At 48.8% G+C, this 24,484-nt stretch overlaps 1 protein-coding gene across 2 annotated transcripts in view; it reads left to right on the top strand.

The window, feature by feature from the left end:
- The window catches only part of STK11 (serine/threonine kinase 11), a 37,899-nt gene that overhangs the window by 2,521 nt on the left and 10,894 nt on the right, over positions 1 to 24,484 (top strand). The window contains exons 1-7 of one of the 2 annotated variants that reach the window (XM_068420875.1): positions 5,035 to 5,381; positions 5,744 to 5,827; positions 9,634 to 9,723; positions 10,582 to 10,714; positions 11,201 to 11,337; positions 11,856 to 11,983; positions 18,182 to 18,239. In XM_068420875.1, coding sequence (XP_068276976.1) covers positions 5,329 to 5,381; positions 5,744 to 5,827; positions 9,634 to 9,723; positions 10,582 to 10,714; positions 11,201 to 11,337; positions 11,856 to 11,983; positions 18,182 to 18,239 — 683 coding nt within the window. In that variant the 5' untranslated portion in view covers positions 5,035 to 5,328. Of the gene's footprint in view, positions 1 to 5,034; positions 5,382 to 5,743; positions 5,828 to 9,633; positions 9,724 to 10,581; positions 10,715 to 11,200; positions 11,338 to 11,855; positions 11,984 to 18,181; positions 18,240 to 24,484 lie in introns of those variants that run through there. The other variant, XM_068420874.1, reaches the window with a different exon arrangement.

Raw genomic sequence — 24,484 nt, 5'->3', positions numbered from 1 at the left:
AAGGAAAACTTGCGAGATGTTTAGAAGACACTTGCATTGCGTCTCTAGCTGCGGCGTGCTGTGTAGAGCCCTGACCTAGCAGGGTCTTGTTTCTGTTTCTCAGTTTGGTTTGAGTTTCCGAGCTCAGCTGCGAGATATTTCACATCCTGTACCGGGACTTCTGTCAGTGAGCTGTTCAAGTTTGCCTTCTAACCTTCAGTGACACTCTGAGCTACGGAATAGTCACGAATCCTAATGCCGGGACCTCCCTTTCCCTCCTTTGCTGGCTCAAGTTCAGAATCAGAGTAAACTGTTGGTTAATATGTAATAAAATGTTTCTTGTTTTTCTGGTGAAGGCATGAGTGCCCCTTTCCACCCTTGCCCCCTCCTTCATTCCATCCAGAGCTCCTGCTGAAGAAGGGGGAGATTGTTTCCTCCTTAGTGAAATTTTTAAATTTAAATTTTTCTCCCCCGGAGTGAAAAAGGACTTGCCAGATACCGGGAGAGTTTCCTGATATCAGAACCATGGTAATGGCCCTGTGCCCTGAACTGAACTCCGTGGAAGTTTTATTCATGCCCAGAGCCTGTCTGTGAATGTCTTGTTTGGTTCATTAAGGTTAGTTATTAAAGCGACCAGCCAAGCCCCGCTCTGTTTTGCTGTGGATGTTTTTCTGGCTCGGCAGCACCTGCTTCAAAACACTGGGGCAGATTTTAGATGTTGCCTTGTAACGAGGGTTTACTTTAGTTCAGGTTCCTATTTTTGTCACCTTGTCCTTTTCTTCGTGCCTCTATTCGTTTGCTTTATCTACTACTTCAGTGGTGATTTTTTTTTTTAAGGCAAAACATCATATTTTTGTGGTACCTGTGGAAATCTGACCCGATCAGAACCCTTTGGCACTGCTGTGACGGGCAGCGAAAGCCTGTCTGAATAGACCTGTTGTGGTGAGGTACCTCATCAAACCTGGATGGTTTGCCTGGGCAGTGTGGCTGGGGGGAGCAGACCATTGCTGGGTTTCTGGATAGCGCTGGAAAGTACTCTGCTAACATTGATTTTTTTTTTTGATGTCACATCGCTTGGCCAGACGCCATTAAAGTGTCACTTTCCACAGCTGCCTTTGGGCAGCTTTGGGTGGTTTGTACCCAGCCAACTACTCACATGTAATAGAACAGCAGAAAATCAGTCTGTGGACTGCATGGCACCAATTGGTTCTACTTTCTTTCTTGAAAGCTACTAAGTGAGTGCAGTAGTGAGTAAATATGTAGTTCCTGTGGTGCAGCGAGGCCTGCTTCCCGTCCTGCTCGTGGCCTTATCTGTGCAAGGATGTCTGCAGCTCAGTACGTGTGAGAGCTGATTGTGATTAGTCATCTAATCTTCGTGAACATCCCAACTTCAGTTGGTGCCTTTTGAGATTAAAAATCTCTTCATCTGCCACCAGGACTAGACCAGGGCTCGGTGCTCCCTCTCCCTGCCAGTGCCCCAGGCGGTATGTGCACGCAGGAGGCTCTGCCAGGGCATTTGCATTCATGGTAAACGAAATGGTCAGGAGTGAGAGTCTTCTGAATCCTTAATGAATTGTTTGCTCTGCTGTAGAATCACTGCATAATGTCTTAATTATCAGTCTGCTCTCTGAGGGTTAATTTCTTCATATAGTGCTGCAAAAAGTGCGCTGGCAGAGGGTCTGAGCAACGAGGGCGTGTGTTCAGGTTTGGTTTAAAGGTGCTTGTCTCTTGGAAGTGACCATTTGCTATTTCAGCCTCAAAACACCTTGGTGTATGGTTTTCTCTTACCCTCAAAGACAGGGCCTGTTCCTGCTGACGTGATCTCCAGCATTTCTTACCATACAGCAGAAAGCTCCACATGTGACGTGGTTTGTTTGACAGAGATGTAGTTGAGTTCTTACGATGGGCTCGAGCCTCTGCCGTTACCACGGGATGCCTCAGCGTTGCTGCTGCTGCCGTGAGGATGAAACTTGCAGCGATAGTGTGTCATCAGAGAAATTCCCTAGAAAACAGTTCCTAGACTGCTGGCCCTTGGGTAATTACACGAGCAAGTGATGTACAGGGAGTAACGACAGCGAGGGAGAGCACCGTGACGGTGAGCTGCGGAGGATCGTACAGGTCTGCACCGTGCTTGGGGACCCGGGACGTGCAGGCTGGTGTGGGGGCTCGGGGAGCTCTGGCTGTTGGTGCCATCTTCGGGGTACCTTACTGACACGAGACCGCAGCCTCGTCCCGCGTCTGCGGGCTGGGTGCCCCGTCCCTGTCTCTTGGTGTGGTAACAGAGTTCTGCGGAGCTGGACATTGTGACTGAAATGTTTGAGACTTACTATATGAAGTTGAATGCTGCTTCTCTATCCCAGAATACTCCAGTTCTGCCCCTGAAAAATGAGCCCTTAAGGGATCTGTGAATCCTGATGAGGATGTTGAGGGTTTAAACTCCTAAGACACACATTTCCCTGAATCAGTCTAGGGAATCTTAATTTCTCTCCGGTCACTTTAGAGAAAGGTTGGGATGGCTTAGTCAATACTATGGCTAATTAGTGCTTCCAGTTAATACAGAAAATGAGTTTAGTAGGATTGCCAAAAAGATGAAAGAAAATTTGGAAGACTATTTGTCTCTAGCAGCACAAGTTTTATTAAACTGTGTGCTAATAGCCTCACATTTTAATTAAGTGTTTGGGACTTTCTGTGCTTATCCCAAGTGTCTTGTACTGTACTTACCACGCTCAGTGATTACTTAGATTTGAATATATGCTCATTAGAATTCCTCAGAGGTTTAAAATGTGTAGTGGGCCTGTACTCTGACAGTTTGCTCCTTGGGTCTGCGGATCAAGAGTCTTGTACCTCAGAGCATGGACAGTTCTGCTGAAGGAAGGACTTGTTGCCAGCCGCAGAGGCGGGTGCTTGAGGCGGAGATGGGCTGAAGCTGACTCATCTGGTTTCCTGTCCCTCCTAACGAAAAAGCTCTGCCCCACATAGCCGGGTGGCCCTGCTGCTTTCTCTGCTGAGCTTGGGTTGGGTGGTGGTGGTGGAAACTGTAACCCGTAGGGGAGCGTGGGTGGCTGTGCTGGGGTGGATGTAGGGCTCGTAACGTCAGACATCCCTGCTGGGAGTGGGATGTGGATGGAGACCTGGAACCAGGAAAAAGTGCCACTGCGGTTGTCACCTGCCTTGGCAGCCCCTTGGGCTCACGGACAGTTCAGGAGTTGCATCCTCGCAAGTGGAGGGCTGGTGTTTAGGTGAAATAAACAGGAAAAAAGCTGTTCCTGATCTAGACCTTAAATAAGTTAATCTGCTTTGTGGCATATTGAGGATACTAACTGGTGATTAAAAGTTGCTTTGGCTATACAGGATTATGAAATCAATCTAAATAAATACATAATGTAGTTGTTCAGTTGCGTAAAGACCAAACGACTGACTCTTGAGTCCTTTGTAGCAGTTAGCAGGAATGGTGTTAGTGGATTTATGGTACGTGCCAGAACTGGCATATGGACTGTTCCCTGGGCACGTCTCCGAGCCCTTGGCTGTGGCACCAGTGCTGCGGTGGAGGTGTGCCAGTTCCTTGTGCCTGGTTCCTCAGTACCATGTGCTGTGTGGTGGGAGCTTGAGATGGGCCATGGCTGCGTGCTGGAGAGTCAGGGAGTGGGTGAGGGTGAGCCTCTGCCAGGCTGAAGGCTCTCGCTGCAGACCTGGCGTGTGACCTGACCTGGTAGGTAACGTGGAAAAGATTCACCATCACGTGTCTCCAGTAAAATCCTGAAGGCTTAGACCTGGAGAGGAACCTTGTCAACCACAGGAAGGGGGTGAATCTTGTGGCTGTATTGCTCGTTGTTATGTGAGCAGGAATGGCTTTGGTGAAACCGAGCCTTGGAACAAGCTGTAGGAAGAATGCGAAGTCTCGTGTGCTCCAGGGAAGAGTGTTGTCTTTCCAGGCTGTCCTTGGCATCTCCCAACATCGTGTACGAGTAGGCAGCTTTGCTGTGTACAGTTCTGAGCACAAATGGCAAAGAAAGCGGTGGGCTGGGGTGGCTTTTTTGTTGTTAATTTTGAAAAGCAGTAAATGTAGGCACCTTCTGACGAGGTGAGCACCTGGGTTCACTTACTCGGTGAAGTTTGAAAACCAAAATGGACTCGGAGGTGCCTGTGGTCGGGCTGTCTCTGTTCCTCAGCCGTTCTAGAAGGCAAGAGCAGCTAAAAATAGAAGTAATCTTTCCTCTGGGAAATGGGCTGCTTGGCCTCTGCCCCAGAGGTGGGTGCACTTCACTGGCATTTTAGATCGGTTCACAAAGTCCTTCTGGGGGAAAAAAAATCATTACAGAAATATGAAATATTTATTGGTCCGTTAAAGGTGGAGGAAATTAGTATTTGTGCTTTCAAGCTGTATTACAGGGAATGAGCTGTTAGGAACACATTTAAAATCCTGATCCCAACGTTGGAAGCTTTTTGTGCCTTCACAGCAAAGTAGTCTTATTTAAATAAGTCTGTGTTCACTCCCTCTCTGCTTGGTCTGAGCACTCGGCCCGTCTCCCTTCATTATGCAGAAACTTCTTAGACCTCCACTAATGCTGGCTGCAGTTTCTATGCTAATTTAATCCACTTCAGCCTTTTGGTCATTACTATAATTAGAGTGGCTGCATCACTTTGCAAATCTGTCTGCCATTTAAACTAAACACTCTTCTGAGCTCTGCCTTGTTATCCCGGGTTTCTGGTTGGCTCTCGGAATTTTTTTTTTAAAGCCATGTACGATAAATGAAGCCTGAACTTTGGTAGTGAGAAGATCACTGCTGCTGCTCAGGGATCCTTAAAAGATCGTTGAAAAACCTGCTCGCATTCCTGCATCTTGTGAGCCTTTGGCAGGAGCAGTTCCTGGTTTGTTAATCAGATGTGATGCATCAACAAGCCCTTGTGCTGGCCACAGCCTGCTGTTGGAGGCTGGCTAATGGCGCAGGCCAGGGGCGAGCGAGCTCCGGGGTGTTTGGGCAGAGGCTCCCGAAGCTGCGCTCTGAATTCCTTGTAGTGCTGCTTCCGAGAGTCTGAACTGTTGAAATGTCACCACGCTTCTTCAGGCAGCTTCCCAACGGCAGGAGAGAGCAGCAGGACAGAAGAGTTTCTGTACAGCTTAGCCCCAGCCCAGGATGGAGCAGCAGAATAACGAAGTGGCGAGCGGTATCTGCGCTTCCAGGCACTGACAGAACCACCCTGACCTGACTGTCCTGATCCTCCCGTTTCTCCTCACAGCTGGCAGCCAGTGGGGCTTTGCAGGCTGAGTTTAATGCAAAAGATACTGAAATGTGTTTTGGGGCACAGCACAAAATCCCGAGAGACAAAGATCAAAACAGCTGATAGGAGATGGCAGACAAGGGTCCATTTTCACAGCTGAGGGAAGGTGTCTCCTCACTCAGGTTTGTGTTGTTTATTCTCCACAAACAGAGGATTCAATTCAGACCTCTGAACCATTCAGTCAAGTTAAGTCAGGACTAAAGTTTGGAAGAAATGGAGTTATTAGCTGGAGCTCCTGTTTTCGGCTCGTTCTTGAGACTAACATTGCAATTCTTGCATTGATCACTTCATTTTGGAATTCTCCTGGAAGTTACAGCCTTAACAAAGGGCGCTGTGGAACTGCCTCCATAGCTGGTGAAGCAGCTGGGACTAACAGGGTTTGAAGTGTCTTTAAAATCCAGGTGATTTAAAAAACATTTGTTTCATTCCATAGTAAGGAAATAGGATTTTTAAATATAACTTTTTTCCTTTTCTCTTCCTGCAGGGAAATTCAGCTCCTGCGACGATTACGGCACAAAAACGTGATCCAGTTGGTAGATGTATTGTACAACGAAGAGAAGCAGAAAATATATCCTTTTTTCACACGGTTGTTGATAAAGGTTTGAATTCCTGTTCTCTGCTATAGTGCCGAGTCATTATAGTTCTGCTTTTGTTAAGGCCCTTTTGAATGTTTCTTAAGCTTAAAATTGCTTTCACTGCTGCTAAACACACGGCCTGTCTGGAATGCTTTCCACACAAGTACATTTTCTTAAGTTTCCCAGCCAGGAAGCGCAGTGTTGTCCCCAGGTCGCAGACGCAGGGCTGCGGAAGGGAGGACCAGCCCTCAAATCCTCTGTTTTATTGTGTGACCTTCAGCAAGGCAGAGATTAAAGAGCTGTGGCTCTGTCATTTCTCCCCTCCTGTCCTGGCTGTGGTGTGTGTTAGTGCTTGCTTTCCCTGAAGATGGACCTTTTATAGTCTATGCTATGGGAAATCAATTGTTGTAATGCTTTTTCCTTTAAGTCCTTGGCAGTGGTTTAGGTATTTTTTTTTCTTTCCCTCAAAAGAAAAAAAAAAATCTCCTTGTTGTCTGGCATACAGGTGCCCCCAACCCTCTCCTTGCCTCTGGAGGGGCTGTGCTGCTGCGGTGCTGCCTTGCTGGGGGCAGCTGGCATGCTTTGCTGCTGGTTGTCCTCAGCAAGATAAGATGAGTTCCTGAGCCTCATGTTTTTGTTGTTTGTGTGAAAGTCCCCTGTGATAGTGCTTTAAGGGACCTAAAGCTCGTAACAGTCATGAGAGATCGAAGGCACGTTGCTCCTGTGAGACCTACAGCTCAGCTTCTTGAGACGAAACTGTTCAGCTCTTGATTCGAAGCTGTGACTTGTGATCTTGGTGCATCCTGGAGACTTTAACCCGTTATTCCCCAGCACACGTGTCCCCAGGTATGTGCTAACCAAGATAATTACGTGCCTTTACTTGCACGTGAGTAGCTGGATGTCTGGGGAGCCTGCCACTCTGAGTGCAGTTTGACTTGCACCAGTGTGTAAGCTTACTGAGCTGCTCTGATGTAGTACGTGTTACAAATGGTGGCTTTTATTTTTGACAGTGTTTTCTAAATACTGTCTTCCAATTACAGTACTTCATAAAATAAGTAATTTAATTGTGTGCTTTAATTAGATCAAATACTCTGTCACCAAATCATTAGTATAAGAAAAGCGTGACAACTTTTGCTTGTGTTTTGTAGCCTTAGCAGACCGAAGGGGCTGGAATTCAATTACTGTCTATAGAAAGATACCATTTAATTAATAAGAAGCTGGGATATTAGAGGAGAAGCGTGGGGAAAAAGAGCCCGAGAGAGACCTCGTGTGTTTGTAGCAGGTGATGACAGCCCAAGATGGTCACTGGGAAATGTGGCCTCTCTGAGCCAGGAGGGATGTTCCTTGCTTTGCTTCCTGAGCTGTAGTGTTTGAGAAAAAACAAACTGGGGTTTGATACTTTTCCCTTGCAAGTATAGGTTGACTTCACTATTTTTATCTTTGCTTCCACACTCTTAGAAAGTTGTTTCTAAAAGTGCTTATTCTGTTCGTGTGAGTGGCAATACCTGGAGGAGTTTGGTGTTTTCCCTGGGGCTGGGAGCAGGAATTCATCCATGATCGTGTTCTTAACCTTTCTGCAGCTTCTCGTCGGCACTGCTGGTGCCTGTGCAGTGGGTCCAAGGATGTGGCAGTACAAACGCTTGTGCAGCCGCGTGGCAAACAGGTTTGGGAGCAGATCCAGCTGAAAAGTACCTTTCTCTTTTAGGCTGGCTTCTCTGGAGGCCAGTTCCCTCACTCGCTGTGTAGTCGTGTGCATGCCTGTACTAGTGCCTTGCAGGGAGCAATGCAAGGTGGAAGGTGAGCGAGGTGTAGGGGAGGGATGTCAACTTCCCCCTCACTAGTAAAAAAAGGTCCTCATTTCCAGAATGACTGTTGTGGCATTTGAAACTGGGCACGTAGAAGGAAGGACTCTGGTCTCACCAGAGTTTTCTGTTGCTGATAGAAGTGAAGTGCAGGCTTCAGCCATGTTTATACTGTGGAAGAGAGTGTTTTAACAACTTGCCTGTCTAGTCAAAGCCTTCAATGATTTTCTTTGGTAATGGGAAAGCTGTGATGACTGGATTAAAAATATCAACTACACTTAGTATTTAATGGGCTGCTTTGATGACCTGCTGTGGCTGGGAATGCAGAGCTGATGGTGAGTGGAGAACTAATCCAGGCAGAAAATAACCCCGGTTCAATAAGCAGCATCCCAGCTGGCACCTCTGACAGCTTCTGTTACCAGTGTGTGCAGTTGTGCGTGGGAGCAGAACCCCATTGATGAGCTGGATTGAGAGCCTTGGTCTTCTTGGGGCACCTGTAATAGATCTGCTCCAGCCTGGGAGTTTGTGCTCTAATCTGGCTGATCAGCCAGAGGTGGATCAGTTACAAAGGAAAGGGGTGAAGAACAGTCTGGCAGCTGATGAAAATCAGGCTGTCCTTTGGAGATGAGAACGAGACCTGGGTTTTACTTCCCGGGAGCTAGTCTGTGTCATCTACTGTTAGTGTTGTTCTCTTGAAGGTGGGAGAGTTGGTGTCTTCCACATCACTGTGGAATAAGTAGTTCACAGATTTCTTCCAGAGGAAGAAACGGTAGGAAAGAATTTTGGGAGCTCTTTCTGCTATTCTTGCTTCTACTGATTTACTGGGTGGCATTGTGCCCATCGTAAAATCTTACAGTGCTTTAGCATCCCTCTGAAGAGCAGCTCACATGGGGAACGTAGCACGAATTTAGTGAGTATGGGACAGTGTTGTGAGCTCCTGGAGAGAAGGGCAGCACAATCCTGAGCACAGATCCCACTTAAAGCGCAGGTCATCTCTTTAGCCTCTCCTGCCTCAAGAGTTAAGATGGAATCCTGGGACATAAGCAACTTATTTTAGGCTTAGGTTAAGAAGGCATCTGCCAGGAATAATTACAGTGAGCAAAGAAATGCTCTGTGTTACTGGAGAACACCTGACGGTCGTGCTCTGCTCTGGATCTTGAGGGTGCACTCCCTGGGCAAAGCCACCAGATGTCTCAGGGTCTGTTCCCACACCCCCTGCAGCACACTCTGCCTTTAAAAGCCCCGGGGGAGGAGGAAAACAGAGGCAGTTCCTGCTTTAGGCAGCTGTGTGGTTCCCATTGTCTGGCCCCAACATTAGAGCTTAAGGAGATGAAAACTAGAATATGCTGCAAGGGAACAAGTGCTGAAAAGTGCCACCAGCTCTTGGCATTCTGCTGTCACTTTTTTTATCGATTCAGTCTCAAAAAAGCTTCCCAGCTCTCTCGGGATCCTTTTCCCTGCGACTGAAATACTGCCGTGGGGATGGGGGTGAGCAGTGGCTGTTGAATAGTGTGTACAGCTGGAGCGTTCTGAATCAGGAAATAAAGAATAACAGACTTTGGGGAAGGTGGTGGGAGCTCACTGGTATGTCAAGTGTGTACCAGCCGGGGCATTGGGAGAGCACACTACAGCCTGCACCTCCTCTGCCGGGGGTTTCCTCACTTTCTGTAGCCACTCCAGGGTGTTATCCTATTTCTGTCATTCTTGTGAGATCTCCAGCTTCATTTCTGTGGAGTTCACATCCTGTTTCAGGTCTGGTCACGGAGTTGCAGCTGGTCATTAAGCAGAATAATTTTCTCGTGGGTTCTTTGCATCCTCCTGTTAGACGGGTGGAGGAAGGTGCCCACCTCAGGAGGTGCAGCACAGCTCGGGCTCTGCCTCAAGTGTGTGTACACCGGGTACAGCAGCTCTTGAGTCGCCTGGAGTGGGGCTGCAGCCCTCACACAGCATTTGTCTGAGCAGCGTTTAACCCTGAAGCTTCCTTAACTCTGCCTCACGTATATGGTGATGGAGTACTGTGTGTGTGGGATGCAGGAGATGCTGGACAGTGTCCCAGAAAAGAGGTTTCCAGTTTTTCAGGCTCACGGGTAAGTACGGTTCTGTTCCGTAGGCTGCATTAGCCTCTCCCCACTGTGCTCTCTTGAATTCAAGAGCATGTTCTACCCTGTTGCGTAGACTGCTGGCTGCACTTTAAAGTCAAACTGCCTTTGTGTGCTGACTGCATCTTTTACATGCATGGAAAAAATGAAAAGCTAATGGAGTGGTGGCAGGGACAGCCCTTAGATTCTTGGAAGAAAAACCATCTTTCTATTGAATTTTCTGTTACTTTTGTTTTGCTTCACAAGATCCATGACAGCCCTTCCTGGCCCCTCTGCTGCGGCTCTGCCCTTCAGCACAGATGGGTGCAGGGGAGGAGTCCCTGAGGACTCGCTCTGTCTGAGCGGAGGCAAGCCCTGCAGTTCGGTGTCAGAAAAGAGATTAAAGGTCTTTGGGTGGATTAAGGATTGGCAATACCAGCATGATCTCTTAGCTTGTGTAGTTAGTAGACAAGCTGATCTGAAGCCCCTTTCACTCTGCAAGAGAAGGAACCTTAGAATTCTGGAAACAGATGCAAGAAGATTGTCACGTGTATCAAATCAGTGCAGACCAGCAAGTCTGTGGGAACTACATAATTTTATGGTCGTATTTTCATTTTGTTCAAAAAAGGTGTCTGAGATTACAGATAGCCTAAGCGAAATACAGGGACGTTAAGTCAAGTTTATTTCTGGTTATTATGAGATGAAGTGCCGTTTCTTAAACACCACGGTTCAATCTCAAGTTCCCCATCACATGTAGATGTATTTCCGACTTGTTTCCAATCACAGCGCTCTTTGCTTTATGTGTTATCAGTAGTTCACATAGTCTATGGAAGTGCCTGACTTTTTTCCTCTTAACTCTTTCTGCAGGTACTTTTGCCAGCTGATAGACGGCTTAGAATACTTGCACAGCCAAGGGATTGTCCACAAGGATATAAAACCGGGGAACCTCCTGCTAACAACCAACGGGACACTAAAAATATCCGATTTAGGCGTAGCAGAGGTATGTGGGGACTGCGGCAGGCTCCGGGATGGGGGAGGCGTGACGTTCTACATTTAGGTCACCTTTGTGGTGTCGACTGATTTGTTGTGCATTGAGGCTTCTGTTCTGTTCAGCTTGCAGAGTGCTCTAGAGCGACTCTGAATATTTATTGTAATTGGCAAAGCACTTTTGTTGGTAACAGCACAAAGCTTCCATCTGGGAAGCACAGAGAGGAAGACACCAGTCTTGGACAAACCCAAGAGCGTGGTGAAATGCCAACAGGCTACACAACCTTATCCTTATTGGATGAAGGCTGTCTGAGCTAGGTAGGAGAGGTGCAAGAATTGTCACTGTTGGCATGTAGTTGCTGTAGTGGCATGTTCTCGTGATGTGTGAGTAGATGTTCAGTAGCAGAGTTTTCCCCTTTTTTCCCCAGGTGAAACTTTTCTAACAGTTACAGTTTGTCTGCCTTGGAAGTTTGAAACTAATTGGTCTCTTGTGCTGCAGGCATTGCATCCGTTCGCAGAGGACGACACGTGCAGAACGAGCCAAGGGTCGCCAGCATTCCAGCCACCAGAAATTGCCAATGGCCTTGACACCTTTTCAGGCTTTAAAGTAGACATCTGGTCCGCAGGGGTCACGCTGTAAGTGCCCGTGCAGCATCCAGGAATTGCAATAAAAAAATTAAAGGCCCCCAGATAGCTGAGTCTTGTGCTATCTGCTGTCATCACTGCTCTTGTGTGTGTTGGGGGGGCAGGGAGGGGGTGCGTGTGTTGGTCCCTCCTTTGGATGGGCGGATGTTCCCTGAAGTGCTTGTAATTCTCAAGAAAGTAATCTTTACTCTCGGTGAGTAACTCTGCAAGTCATTTCTCAGCATCTGAGATGCGCAGCTACTGTAATAATAGAAACCACAAGTACCTCTAGTATTTATTTTTAAGTTTCTTCTATCCCAGCCTGTCAGGGAGATGTCTTGGTGGTTTTGACTCATGTGAATGAAGAGGCTGCGATAAAGGGAGGCTGGGTTTAAAGAGGCATTCCAAATACTGTCAAATATTCATCTTTTAGTTTCCTCTTGGCTTGTTTTGGTTTACGTAGTCACATAAGAACTGAACACTTGTTCTGTGTGCTTTTTCTCATACAGCTTCTCCTTCTGCCTTTACAGATACAACATTACAACGGGTCTATACCCCTTTGAAGGGGATAATATCTATAAATTATTTGAAAACATCGGGAAAGGTGACTACACAATTCCAGAGGATTGTGGTCCTCCACTCTCAGACTTATTGAGAGGTGAGTCTCCCACCTGACTCTAAAAGGGTAAAATTTAGAGGTGCCACAAATGCTCAGCTTGCACAGTGCCAAGGGAGAGCTTCATTCCAAGTGTCCTGTGAAGATGAAGGATCCTGTTGGAAAGGGAGGTTACACTTACGAACGTTATGATAAGACTTTGAAAGATCTTTAATGCTGTTTTCCTGAGATACACTAAACCCTGCATGGGTTGCAGTCACTCTATAAAGAGTTGGTTCTTGTGTTGTGGTTCTTGTGCTCTGAGAAGCTTTTAAACCTAAAGACAAAGCCCACAAGAGGTTAAATTTGAAATGGCATCAAAGCATTGACGCAGGTTTTGCAAGTGAGAACACTCCAGTTCCTTCCCCAAGCTTTCTGTGATGTGAAATACTGAGCACGCAGGTTCTGCTGTCCTTCCTCATCAGCCTCTGCTCTGAATTTGTTTGCTTCAGTCCCAGTTGTCATCTCCTTCCTCCCAACTTTAGAGTTGCAAGGATATTGGAGCGAAGTGACTGGTGCCCACTTTCACAGCAGGGCTGTGGTAGAAACAGGAGCAGCACTTTCTGGGTAGAAGGAGAGGGCTGTGGGGTTTGTTGGGGCTTTTTTGTTCCTGTCACTTATTGCAATGGTTTGAGGTTTAGTGTTGCCCAGTCTCTACTTCTGAAAGCTGAACAGTCAGGGCAGCAGCTATGCTGTGCGTAGTGGCCGACTCGGTGATGCCCATTTGGCAGCAGGTAGGGTGCGATTCGAGCACGTGGGAGCTCCTGACCAGAGTTCCTGCTGCCGCACCAGCAGCGAGGCAGCCCGGTGTGGCAGTGCTCCTCAGCACGGGCTGGCTCTCTCTTCTTTGTATTCAGCTGTTTGTGAAAGTTCAGACCTCAAATACGAAACGATGCTGTCTTGTTTCAAGTTTATTTTTCCAATTCTTGCGCGACGCGGGGTCAGGAGGTTAGTGTGGGTGGAGGGCTGTGGGGCACTGAGCAGACTGAGTCAGCTTCCCTTCCTCCTGTCAGCAGTGTCGTCAGGTCTGCTGGTAATAGGGGTGTTATCGCTGAGCGGGGGGTTGTGTGCTGTGCTGTCCCCTCTGCGTGGTCACCTTGTGGCTAGCCAAAACGTTAACCGTTTCGGAGCATTTTATGGCTGCACTTCATGCTGCAGCCAGCAGCAGCTGTGCCTCTGCAGGAAAGGCTGTGCTGCTGTGGGCTCCTGGCTCCTGCCTGGGTGGCTGCGAGGAGCTGCAGCCCCAGCCTGGACTTGCTTCGTGCCCGTAGGGTCAGCTCCGGTGCGGTGCGGTGGCCGCGGTGCGGTGCTGGGGCCGTGTGCCGGGCGGCAGCGGCAGGTGGTGCTGTGCGGCCGAGCGCTGCCTGCCGCGGCTCCGGCGGGGCTCCCACCGCCCAGGGGCTGCCAGCCCCCTGCAATCCCACCCGTACGGGGCTGTTGTAGCTTACCTGGCCCCAGACCGATGATGAATAAGTGATTTCCATGTGTTTCAAGAAGCATTCGCTGGCTGTAAGGGCTTCCAGAAGGCGTCGCGTGAGGCACCGCTTCCCGCTGCGCTCAGCCCAGCTGCTCTCGTGGCCGTGCTGAGGCTGATGCTGCTGCTCATGGCCCAGCGCTCCTGACTGATGTGTGGTTCGTGTCCTGTCTGCGTGCCCCAGGGAACGATGTCCTGATCTACATGTGGTGTTTGTGAATGCTGACTCAAAACACGGCCTCTTCCGTGAGCTCGGGAGTTGCCCAAATGGAGTAAACGCAGTGGTGCAGCCAGCCTGGCAGCCAGCCTTCCAGAGCAGCCGGCAGAAATCATTTGAGGTTTGTGATAAGCCTCTCAGCTGCACTTAGTGCTGTCCCCAGGGAAAATGAGCATGGCAGTTGTTTCTCTTTTCTTGTCCTGAGGATATTGATAGCTTCAAATCTTATGCTTCATTAGCAGAATAACTCCCTTTTTAGTTCTCTTTCCATCCCCTGTATGAGACCTGGAGTCAGAATCTCCTGATTTTCCTTCTGCCTCATCTTAACTGGAGGAGCCTCCCAGCTGATGCCCTCTGTGCAGACCTGTCTGTCTCTTCCAGCCTGCATTGCCTCCTCCGTCCTAGCTGCTGTCTGTCTTCATCCCTTCTGTGTTTGGACACGACAGATGCAAGTCGAGTGCATTTGGTAGGCAGAGGAGCTTGCTGGGAGGAGATGTCTGTGTCTCTCTATCAACTTGGCCCTTTCTTCCAGGGCGGTGGGAAGTCCTAAGGATCCCTCCATCCCACCGGAGAACGTTCTCCCACCCCTCATCTTGTCGTATGCACCTGCTACACAGCCAAAGCTGGAAAAACTCCTGGTATTCTCCTTGTTTGGTTTGACACACTTTTTGTAATGGTTAGAGTACCCAGTGGAGCTGAGGTGACTGAATTCTGGCGTGGGATTGCGCCAGCTCCCCCCACTCTGTGGAGGCCTGAGCATCTGCACGGCCCAGCAGACAGCAGGGCATCTGCTGAAGAGGAGGGCTGCGCCTTGCCGTGGTGGTACTACGTAGCTATGGTGACAAAACCTGAATGCTTTATTTAGTTCATGCTTCTCCTCCAGAACATCTGCATTTCCTGGTAGGTGCCTGCTCCTTCTGCAGCAGGCTGAAGCTGAATCAAAGCCTGAGGATCAGATATTGTCAATGGCTGGCTGAGGCTTTTATATGAGCAGCACAGACACCCACAGCTCAGCTCTGTCTCACTAGAGACTTTGTTTCGCCTTTGCATTGCTTTTAAAAGACTCTTAAGGCACTCTGCGGTGCTGCGAGCATTTGTTCTGGTTTTATTGTAAGGAAGAATTCAGCGTGCTGCAAAGTGCCTGTTTCCTCTCTGGCTCTAAGTGCTGTATTGACCATAGGACCGGTCTGGCTGTGAAGCGAACACTAAAATAGACTTAAAGGTTTTTGTGTTCTTCTGTTGACTACTTTTGTTACTCCCCCCACCCTGGCTTGTTTTTATTTCTTTGTTCCTCTTTTCAGAAGAAGCAGAATTTAGGGGACCTGAAGCTTCTGTGGTATTTGACTTGCAGAGAGACTTGCATGACAGTATATTTCAGCAGATTAGTTGGGATGCTGCTCCTCTTTTTGTCTCCCTAATCAGGGATGAAGCTTTATTTATACCCTTCACTGGTGGAAAAGAGAAGGGCCAGTACTGTTCTGGCTTCTGTGTGTACAGTCAGTAAAGATGTGTCAGAGTGGAAGCATTTATAAATAGCCTTAAGGTTCTTCTGTCACCATCTGCTCATGACTTATCAACTCGTATGCAGTTTGCTTCTGGACAAGAAAAATGCACAAGGTCAGCCTTTCTTCTTCCTCTTGTAATATACTTTTACTGAAAGAGAAAGCTTTGAGATTGCAGCCTCTGCATTAAGCATCTGGATTTATTTCCAGGCTCTGCCTCAGCCTTTGTGACTAGGGACAAGCTGGTTAGTTTCTCAGCGTTTTGTTTTCTCTCTTCTGTGTAAGTGCCGTGACCTTTCATTGCAGGGATGGTGAGAGGATGTGTATCCTGATGACAGTGGGATGCTTTAATTCCGTAGTAGCAGGGAGTCCCCGGCGCCAGCAGTCGGGCAGGCTGGTGTCTGTAACCCATCCAGTGGCAAGTCTTCCGCATGTGGTTGATCAAAGGCTCAAGGTTTGCCTGCAGAGGGAGCGTCTGGTCGGAACGCCTGGCTGTGCTTGTGGAGGAGGAAGGAGAGGGGAAAAAGTCCTAAGATTGTACTGTCTGCTGGAAACTGGGTGTTCTGCCACATGATGTAACGCCTTGTTAGGATTAGTGAAGCGTGTGGGCTGGAGTCTGTCAGGAGCTCACGACAGGTTCGTGGTCTCCAGTTTCCAGATTGCCACTCGACATCGTTTGGAAGGGGGTTGAGGCTGCCGGCGTGCCGTAGTGGGCACAGTATCCCATGTATGGGCACAGCGAATCCTTCTGAGATACCACGGGAGCAGAGGCTTGCGCGTTAGGCGTCCTGAGGAATCGCCCGGTTACGGCGTGCCTCGTCTCTGCTCACAGACAAACTGTATGGAAACCTTTACCGTAAATGGTAGAGAGTGTGTGTGGTTGCTGTGGGCAGACGCTCTTGGATGACTTGACTGGTGAATAGTACATGATGTTTTGTCTTGGTGAAGACTCTTCTCAGCACAGGACTTCAGCCATAGAGCTGCCACGAGTGAGTCAGAGCTGAACGCCTGAGTGTACATTTTTGGTGATTGCACTTACCATTTTCTCACAAACATTGCCCAAAATGTGGTCCTTTTTCATTAAAGTAAATATTTTTAATCACTCTGCTGCAGATTTCTGGGAAGAGTTTCCAGTTGTATCTGCTTGGATGTTCAGAACTTTATCCTGAACCTGATGATATCAAGCTGGGTTCCAAAAACACCTTGAAATGTGGTCTTTAAAGGAATAAACTGGGGGAGGTCCTGACTTACCTGTTTCTGCTTGCATTACTGAGATTACCCAGCCAGTACTTGCTTTGGTGTCTCCTAGACGTCGTGTAAGATCTCTTTGCAGTCCTATTTCTTAAATAAAAAAAAAGCCAACACATTTGGGTAGCTCATCTGTGAAACTACTGTCTGAAGAGCTCTGAAGACTCTAGTGCCTCGAGTTCACGAGGCCAGAGGCCTGGGCTGTGACCTTCTCTACCCTGGAGAGGTCTTCCCGTGTTTCTTTAACCTACTTCATAGGGATGTAATGGGATCAGCAGTGACCACATCTGCCCTAAAGCTATTAGTGCTGTCATCAGCACTGATAAACCTTTACAGATTGCCATGGCAAACTGTATGTTGGCTTCTGGGGGGAAAATAACTTCAGCCCTTCCGCACTGTACCTTTGCTTTGCCCCTGTTCATTCCTGTTAGTGATGTGATACAAACTGAACTGACAAGGAGGATGTTCTGGATCAGCTTTTGTTATCACGTGCTGTTGGTGATTTCTCTCTTCCATTACCTTTGTTCAACAGTATTGCAGAAATCCATCTGCAAAGCCCTTGCAACTTCTTACTTGAACTACACTGTCTCTTTCCAGCCCTCCCTTCCTAAGTGTCCATCCAAATGTATCTCCCGTCCTTGTGTTTTCACCGTCCCCTTGTACTGGCTCTCCCCAGCACTCTGCACTGTTTGCTCCTTGTCCTGACTTTCTTAACTCCTGTTTCACAGTCTGTTCTGCTTCCCAGCCTGTCTTTTCTTCTGGTTGCTGGAGATGGGGTCCTCCTGTTCTCTCACCCCTTTCCAAACCCTTACTCTTCATGCCACCTCTGGAAGACTCAGCAGTGCTACTGCTGCAAGAGCAACAAGGGATATCATCCAGGAGAAGCAAAACTCCTTGTAACGTACAGCAGCAAGACTTTGTTAACATTCATTAGATGAATATGTTCTTGGAGCCCTCGTTGGAGAATATCTTAGATGCTGCTGGATGAAACTTGTTAGGTCCCATTGGCCAGTTTCTGAGGAATATGGGAAAATTTGCTGCTTTCCTTCTGTTGAGTTGTGAAGCTTTTTAAAGACAGCGGAGCAGAGCGGGCATCTCATGAGTCTGTTTAAGGAATCCACCTCCTCTTTCCTAGAGAGAATACGGATGAGCTACTTTTCCTCTCCCCCCTCTTCTCACCCCCACCCTGGTTATCTTAGCAGATGATGCCAGAAATCAAACTCCTGGCTAGGGCAAAAGGATGGACGGTAGGGTTGTGTTTTCCCAGTTCTCCCCAGCTGTACTTCCAGAATAGGATTTCACTAGACGGGAGTTTCTGGGGTGCTGAGCAATGGATCCGTGCTGCGCCTGGGGCTCTGGCCCTTCCATGGAGAAGGTCCAATAGCATTATCTGTGGAATGCAAAGTCTTGCTGTTCTTTGCCTGGAGACATACTTGGACAATGATCCAGGGCTGTACAAGCCTCTGTCCCTGCAGTGCGAAGGAGGGGAAGGTCATATCCACGTTACAGGTGGGGAAACTGAGGCACAGACTCGATCAGGTAGTCAGCAATGAAGTCGGGATTTTGTGCTGAGCTTCCTGTGGCTGGTGCAGGAGATTCTTCGTGGAGGTAAAGGCTCCCTAAGCTGCCAGGAGGACTGGACACACAGTGTGCTGGTGGGGGAGGGAGGTGGGAGGGAAGGGTAGAGCTTTATGCTTCCTGTCTTCAACTTGGCTGAGAGCATCTGTGATCACACCTGGACTTTTTTTCCTTCTTTTCAGGGATGCTTGAATACGACCCAGCCAAGAGATTTTCAATACAGCAGATAAGGCAGCACAAGTGAGTGTTCAGCTTCTTCCTATTAGTCATTCTCTTTCTGCTTCTTATGCTAATGTACCTGTGCTATTGCTCTCAACTCATTTTTCCTTTTGACAGCAGACACATGGAAGTCACTAGATATCCTTCCTCCAGCTCTGCTGGAGCTCTGGCAACCTCTACTTGGCTTTTTTTCCTCCTATTAGAGCATCCGGTTAAAGCATTTGAATTGCTAACCAGTAAATAATGAATATGTTGAAAATGTGTTTCTAGAGTGACTGGTTCTTGATGATTAAGGGTTCTGGATAATTTTTTTCAGAGGTCAGTGAGTACTAATGGAGCCGAAGAACAGGGGTTCCTTAAAGCTGGGTTATTGATCTAGGACTGTTTAGTAACGTGTGTTAGTTCTGGGTTTCTGGACAGTCTGGTGACAGAAGCATCCCTTGGTATTTGCTCCATATGGAGTCAGTATGTGGAGAAGCATTCCAGGACAATAGGAAAATTTTTTTTTCTTTCTCTTTAATGTCATCCTCCTCCCTCCCCCATATCCTCCCCCTTTATCCTTGCCATTGTCTGGGGGGGGGGGGCGAAAGGCCCCGTTATCTCTGAGGTTGGTTTGGTTTTTTTTTTTTAAAGGATCTGCTTGAACATGCTGCCTCTGAGCAGAGATTTCCTGGGCGGATAAAAGTACAAGAACAAAAAGCATCATAAGGATGCTTCATCGCGGAGGCTGCATTAGCTTATCTCCTGTTTGAATAGGAAGTGCTTCTGAGGACACGCAGGGCTCCTACTGGACCGCAGCTGCTCGCGGAGGCCCTGCCTCCAAGCTGGCCCAGAGAGCTTTTGGGAGCCTTGTAAAAGCCAGGCTCTGATCCTGGAAGGTGATGGGCCTGCTTTGCGCTGCCTGCAGGCAGGAAGAGCACTATTTTCTTCTTGTGTCTCTGAAAAACCCCAGCAGCGGTAGCCGTGTGCTGTCAGATGGTGATGCCTGGTAGATGTTATGGCACAGGAGGCATCTGCAGGAGCCATGGAACAAAACCTGACAGGCTTGAACTGCGCTGGCATTCTGCAGAGGAGCAACTGCGACCTGCCCCTGACGAGGATCAAAGAGGCTGGGGAGGCAGGTCTTACATAGTGCCTGGTCAATTAATTAAGCAGCCAGGCTCCCCCTTTTAAACAGCAGCCAAGCGCTGTGCATTGGTTGTTTCACTGGGCCTGGGAGGTGATAGGAGCGGGCGTTTGCTGTTCAAGGCTGCCTTTCCCCGTGCACATGTCTCCCGATAATAGTGGGCCATAAAAGAGACTGCTTGGGGCTGGCCTCTTAAATGGCATTTACAGCACCCTATAGAGCTGGTCTTCGAAACAATAGCTCCTGCTGTTACTGCCTGTCCTCCTGTCTGCCACTGAGGAGCAGAGTGCTTCAAGCTAGACAGCAAAGCACCGTATGCTTTTGTACTGCGTAATGAAGTAGTTCTCCTGTTCATTAGGGCTAGTCGTGGGGTGGTGATCACTTGCCACGCAGCCAAACCAACGCTTGGTCAGGGAGCACTGTAAAGCGTGGCAGGAGTTAAGGCTGTGGAGTATGTTAGTGGGTGTTGAGGGAAGCACCGAAAGCACGTTCTTCCCTCTCAGTGCCGTGGGTCCAGAGGCTGCAGTGAACTGCCCCCGAGCTCGGGGCAGTGCAGTCTGTTCTCCTGTGTCACTGCTGGGTGTCTGAGCTAGTTATCCAAGTCCACGTGCTTGACTTTATACTTCTCCCATGTGGCAGTGAGTTTTTGCGTCAGCTTTGCCCAGCTGGAAGCAAAGAGGTTTCTCTAGAGACCCTGCCTGTAGTGAGACAGCAGGAGAAACTGGAGCGTGCTTCTGGCAGGGAGGGCATCACGCACCTCCCGCGCTCTGGAGGCACAGCCCGCCCTCTGATTGGGCACGGCGGCTGGTGCCGAGGCTTTTCATCACACAGCACCGAGAGGGGCTGAAGACAGACTCTACCTGCAAACACAGGAGCGTTTCCAAGGCTTAGTCTCTTATTAGTTTTCTGTGAGCTTAGCCAGCGCTTCTTAACAGGCTTTTCTCCCCTGTTAGTAATTGCCTCCTTCCTCCTGCTGTGGCATCCTCATAATTACATCAAGCACAGCAGAGCCTGCAGCCTTGGGCTTTGGATGTGTCTGTCCATCTCCTTTTTGTGGAGTAGCGCTGTGCTAAAGGTGCCAGCATTTGGTTCTCCTGGCTTTGCTTTAAATAGAAGAGAGGCTTAGCCCTTATGCTTACCCTGACCCTGACTTTTTTTGTTTAAATTCCACAAAGCAATCGGGAGGACAGCAGGTAGCCATTCAGATATTGTTGGAGGGTTTTTGGAAAGCCTTTTACTAAGAAAAGGCTTGATTTCTAGAATCCTGAGATTTCTAGTGTGTGGGGGAGTAACAGTCATTAATGATTTTGGGTTTCTCTACACTCCTCCCACAAAAGCACGTGTTAAGGCACAGGAACTAGACTATAGAAACATCAAGCGCCTTACCCGGGCTGCCCTGCTGAGAGGGATGCTGCCTCAAACCAGAATTACCCAGAGCCTTCCCGTGCTGCTGGGAGGCTCCTTTGAGCTGATGTTCCTGGTGACTTGCTCATACGGACAGTCAAGATTATCAAAGCACACTGAAAATCAGGACTAGCCCCTGTGTCCTGGGCAGCGTTTTTCTGTGGGAGCCAAGCGCTGCTCGAACAGGCTCGTGTCAGCCTGGTGGGAAGGGGACGTGTTCCCCTGTCCTGCGGGGAAGGGTGATCCCAAGGGAAGCGTCCTGGTGTCCTGTGACCGGGGAGCTGAGCGCTCAGGATCCGTCCAGAGCCGTGCTGTACGTGTGCTGGATCAACAGCTCGCGTTTCACCTGCCGTAAAGGGATGTTTCTCACTCTTGTAGCGGGATCGAGGGTAACAGGCTTAATCAGAGGGTCAGGGGAAACACTGAGGAAGTGTTGAGGATTGCTCCGTGAAACGGCAGAGCTGCGGGAGGCCGAGGAGGCAGCCAGGCACGTGTTTATTGCCCAGCGATGGTAATTCTGCCATTCCCCCCTTTGTTCGTGTCGGCTTCCCCCCTGCAGTGGCAGCCCTGTCTGAAGAAGAGTCTGCTTAGTTTTATACCTGCCAGCTGCCTTCCTCCTCTCCTCGCCTCTGTAGCTGAACTCTTGCATCAAACTCTTGTTTCTGCTCTTTGTTTTAATTCAGCAGGACAAAGCTAAATTCCCTTCTTGGCTTTTCAAACCTAGTCAGTCTGTGCCGTGCAGAGCTACGAGTTTTAATTCATTTCGATTTACAACTCTCTCAGCCTGTCATCTAAGAGTTTATGAACTGCCAGAAGCTGACCCCTGAATAACAATGAAAGAGCCTTGAAACCTGCTCGTCCCAGAAGGATTTGCATAGGGTGATGTTCAGTGGAAAACTGACACTTTTAGCTCACCTCTGAATATTTTGTACTCCTGGGGTGGGGGCGTGGGGCAGCGAGGAAAAGCTGCCAAGAGCCCGGGAGTTAGCAACCTGCTCCCCACAGATTACTCACCATCTCCTCTCTACCCTGTGCTTTTGCTGAAGGGCTAAATGCTCATACACTGCATTTTGTAGCTAATTCACTGACCCTGCTGCAGCACTTAAAGTGATGAAGTGGATGCAGAATTCTACCTCTGTCCCTTGTTTCCAAGGCAACCATCTTGCCTTCCTTCTCCAGAAGTGTCACACTTAATTTGTTCAGGCGTGGATACCGTTGCGAGAGTTTACAGCCAGAAAGGGAAGGCGCTTCCACCTTTTATTACTGGAGGTACAAATTAACCTGCTGGGATAGTGCCTCCTCCTGACCTCCCGGAGCTGCCGTGCCACCTTCCCAGGTGCTTTTGCTCACCCCAGAGTCTTCCCTGTGAGGTGTGGAGGGGAGCTGTGGGGTGCTCTGCCATGCTGTTCAAACCCCGGGTACCAAAGCCCTTGGAGATCTGTGTGTGTTGCCACTGTGGATTCCTTCGCAGGCGCTGAGCGTGCTCCTTGACTTCTGTGCCTGAATTTGAGGGGGTGAGAAGGGTTCCCTTTACCTCTGCTGCAGCACGTGTACTCATGGGCTTTCACCATCCCCTGTTCGTGGTGTCATGCAGTAATCTCCCCTCGATGGGACACACACGAAAGCACTCCTCCTCTCCTTTCTGGCCGAGGCACCGGGGTCTGCCTTCCTTCCCTGTCTCAGGCACATGGAGTCTTTGGTTCTTCTACCCCTGTTCTGCAAATCACTTTCATAATGCAACTGAGCATGGCATGTGAAAGGACTGCGAGTCTCCGTCTGTGCACAGAACACCTCTCCTTGTGGGAGTCTGAACTGCAGCCTTTGGCCCTGGCATCAGCAGGGGAAAAGCGCTGCTCTTTCCTACTCATTTCTGTTTCTTATGAACCTGACTTAAGTACTAGGACATCTCTTGATGTTACAGGAGTTGGAGCAGCGATTGCAGGGACGCTGCTGTATATTTATTGCTAGCGTGTGCTGCCTCTCCCCGGGGCACGCTGTTGTGTGTCCACGTTTGTCTGCGAGAGGACTGAATGAAACTGGAATGCTGTTGGTTGCTTCTCGTGGTGACGGTGACCTTCCAGTGAGCTTGAAGCCCTTACGTGGTATCATGGGAGGTGGGAGATCATTCATAACTGATCCTTGCTGGCAGGGTGGTGATCTGCAGCTTGGCATCTGGTTTCAGGGAAAATTGTCCATATACAAAACAAGCAAACTGAAACATTTGTGACCTAGAATGGGAAGTGAATTAGCTGTGAGTATTTGGAAGCTGCAGCTGTGCTTATTGATGCTTATTTTAACCTTGCTTATACCAGAACTTGAAAAGAGCAGAGTGATGACTTCTGATGTAAAATTTGAGCTCGGAAGCTACAAACCAGACAGGCTCGTTAAGCATTGGTCGACCCAGATTCCTTCTTTCATTCAGTCCTTGACCCTTGCTGTCTTATCTCCCTGGAGATTATAGCAGCCCCTCTGGACACCGCTTCTTAACTGGCGGGGTCACAATTAGTACTTGTGCTGCTGCTGTTTGGAGTTGCTGTGCTTCGCAGGCGTTCTCTCCTTACTGCTGCTCCCTTCACTCTCTTTCAAAGGGCTAAGAAATGTTTCACAGACCAGAGAGGAATCTGCCTCTTCCAGGGGATGTTCTGGACAAGGGGCACTTTTGTGAACTGCAACATTTTTTCTTTCCCCTTAGTGTTAAAGCAGCAGTCTGCGAGCACCAGGTAAATGGCTGTGTCTGTGCCGGGGCAGCTGGCTCAGAAAACATCGGTGAAACTGGGAATAAATGGTGAAATAGGGCACTCCATCAGCAGTGCTCCAGTCCAGCCTGAGTGTTAGGGTCAGTGGTGAAGGCAGGGTGGGGAGGGACTCTCTCATATGCATCACTGACCAGTGGGAGAGTAGCTGCTTCCTGGCTTAGTCAGTGGCCAGTAGCTTCTTGAGCCAGATCAGGGCATGTGATGGAGCCAGTGGTCCTCAGCTGAAGAGCAAATCTTTGCTAATAACATTTAGCACCAGAGCAGAAGGCAGAGTCTCTGTCCCTGCTGGAAAACTGCTTGCCAGGAAATACTCTGCTACTCCATACAGAATTGCTTGAGGCTCCTTCCAAGAGGTCTTTGATTTTCTTAGAACTTCAATGAATTTCTCTTCTCACTCTATATCCTCATTACCATATATGCATATGCAAGTATTTGAAATCACCTCCCAGAGGATGGAATCATTATGACTAGAGTACAGTGATTCAGGTTTCTGCTGTAATAAAAACCTATTTTTACTCTCCTGGTAAGTAGGACAGAAGCAAAGAAAGAGGCAGAGCTGAAATACAGCAAAATAAAAGCGCTAGCTGCTGTAGACTCCTAGGCTTTCTCCCTTTAAAACGCTCCTTTTAATGGCTGTCGTTCTGATCTCCTTTGTCCTGTATGCTCCACTCTCCTTAGGTCCCTGGCATTTGGTTTGGGTCCCTCCAGCTCCAGTGCCCCTGGCAAAAATAGCTGGTGGCTGTGTTGGGTCTTCTGTTCCTGTGCTCGATGATCCTGCCAGGCTGGATCAGCCTGGGCTGAATTTGCTATCTTGGCAGTCGCTTCCTTGATGAGAGCAGCCTCCCAAGGAGAGGAAATCAACTGATCAAATGAGGAGCGCTGTGTGCCATGCACGTCACCGAGGAAGCCATCCACGGGGTTTGCTTAAGCTGTTGGCCAAAATCTAGTTGTGCTGGACCTGCTCGCTTCCTGCTGGCCCA

The sequence above is a fragment of the Nyctibius grandis genome, chromosome 31, assembly GCF_013368605.1.
Source record: "Nyctibius grandis isolate bNycGra1 chromosome 31, bNycGra1.pri, whole genome shotgun sequence".
Lineage (NCBI taxonomy): Eukaryota > Metazoa > Chordata > Aves > Nyctibiiformes > Nyctibiidae > Nyctibius > Nyctibius grandis.
This window is presented reverse-complemented; position numbering and strand designations above follow the sequence as displayed.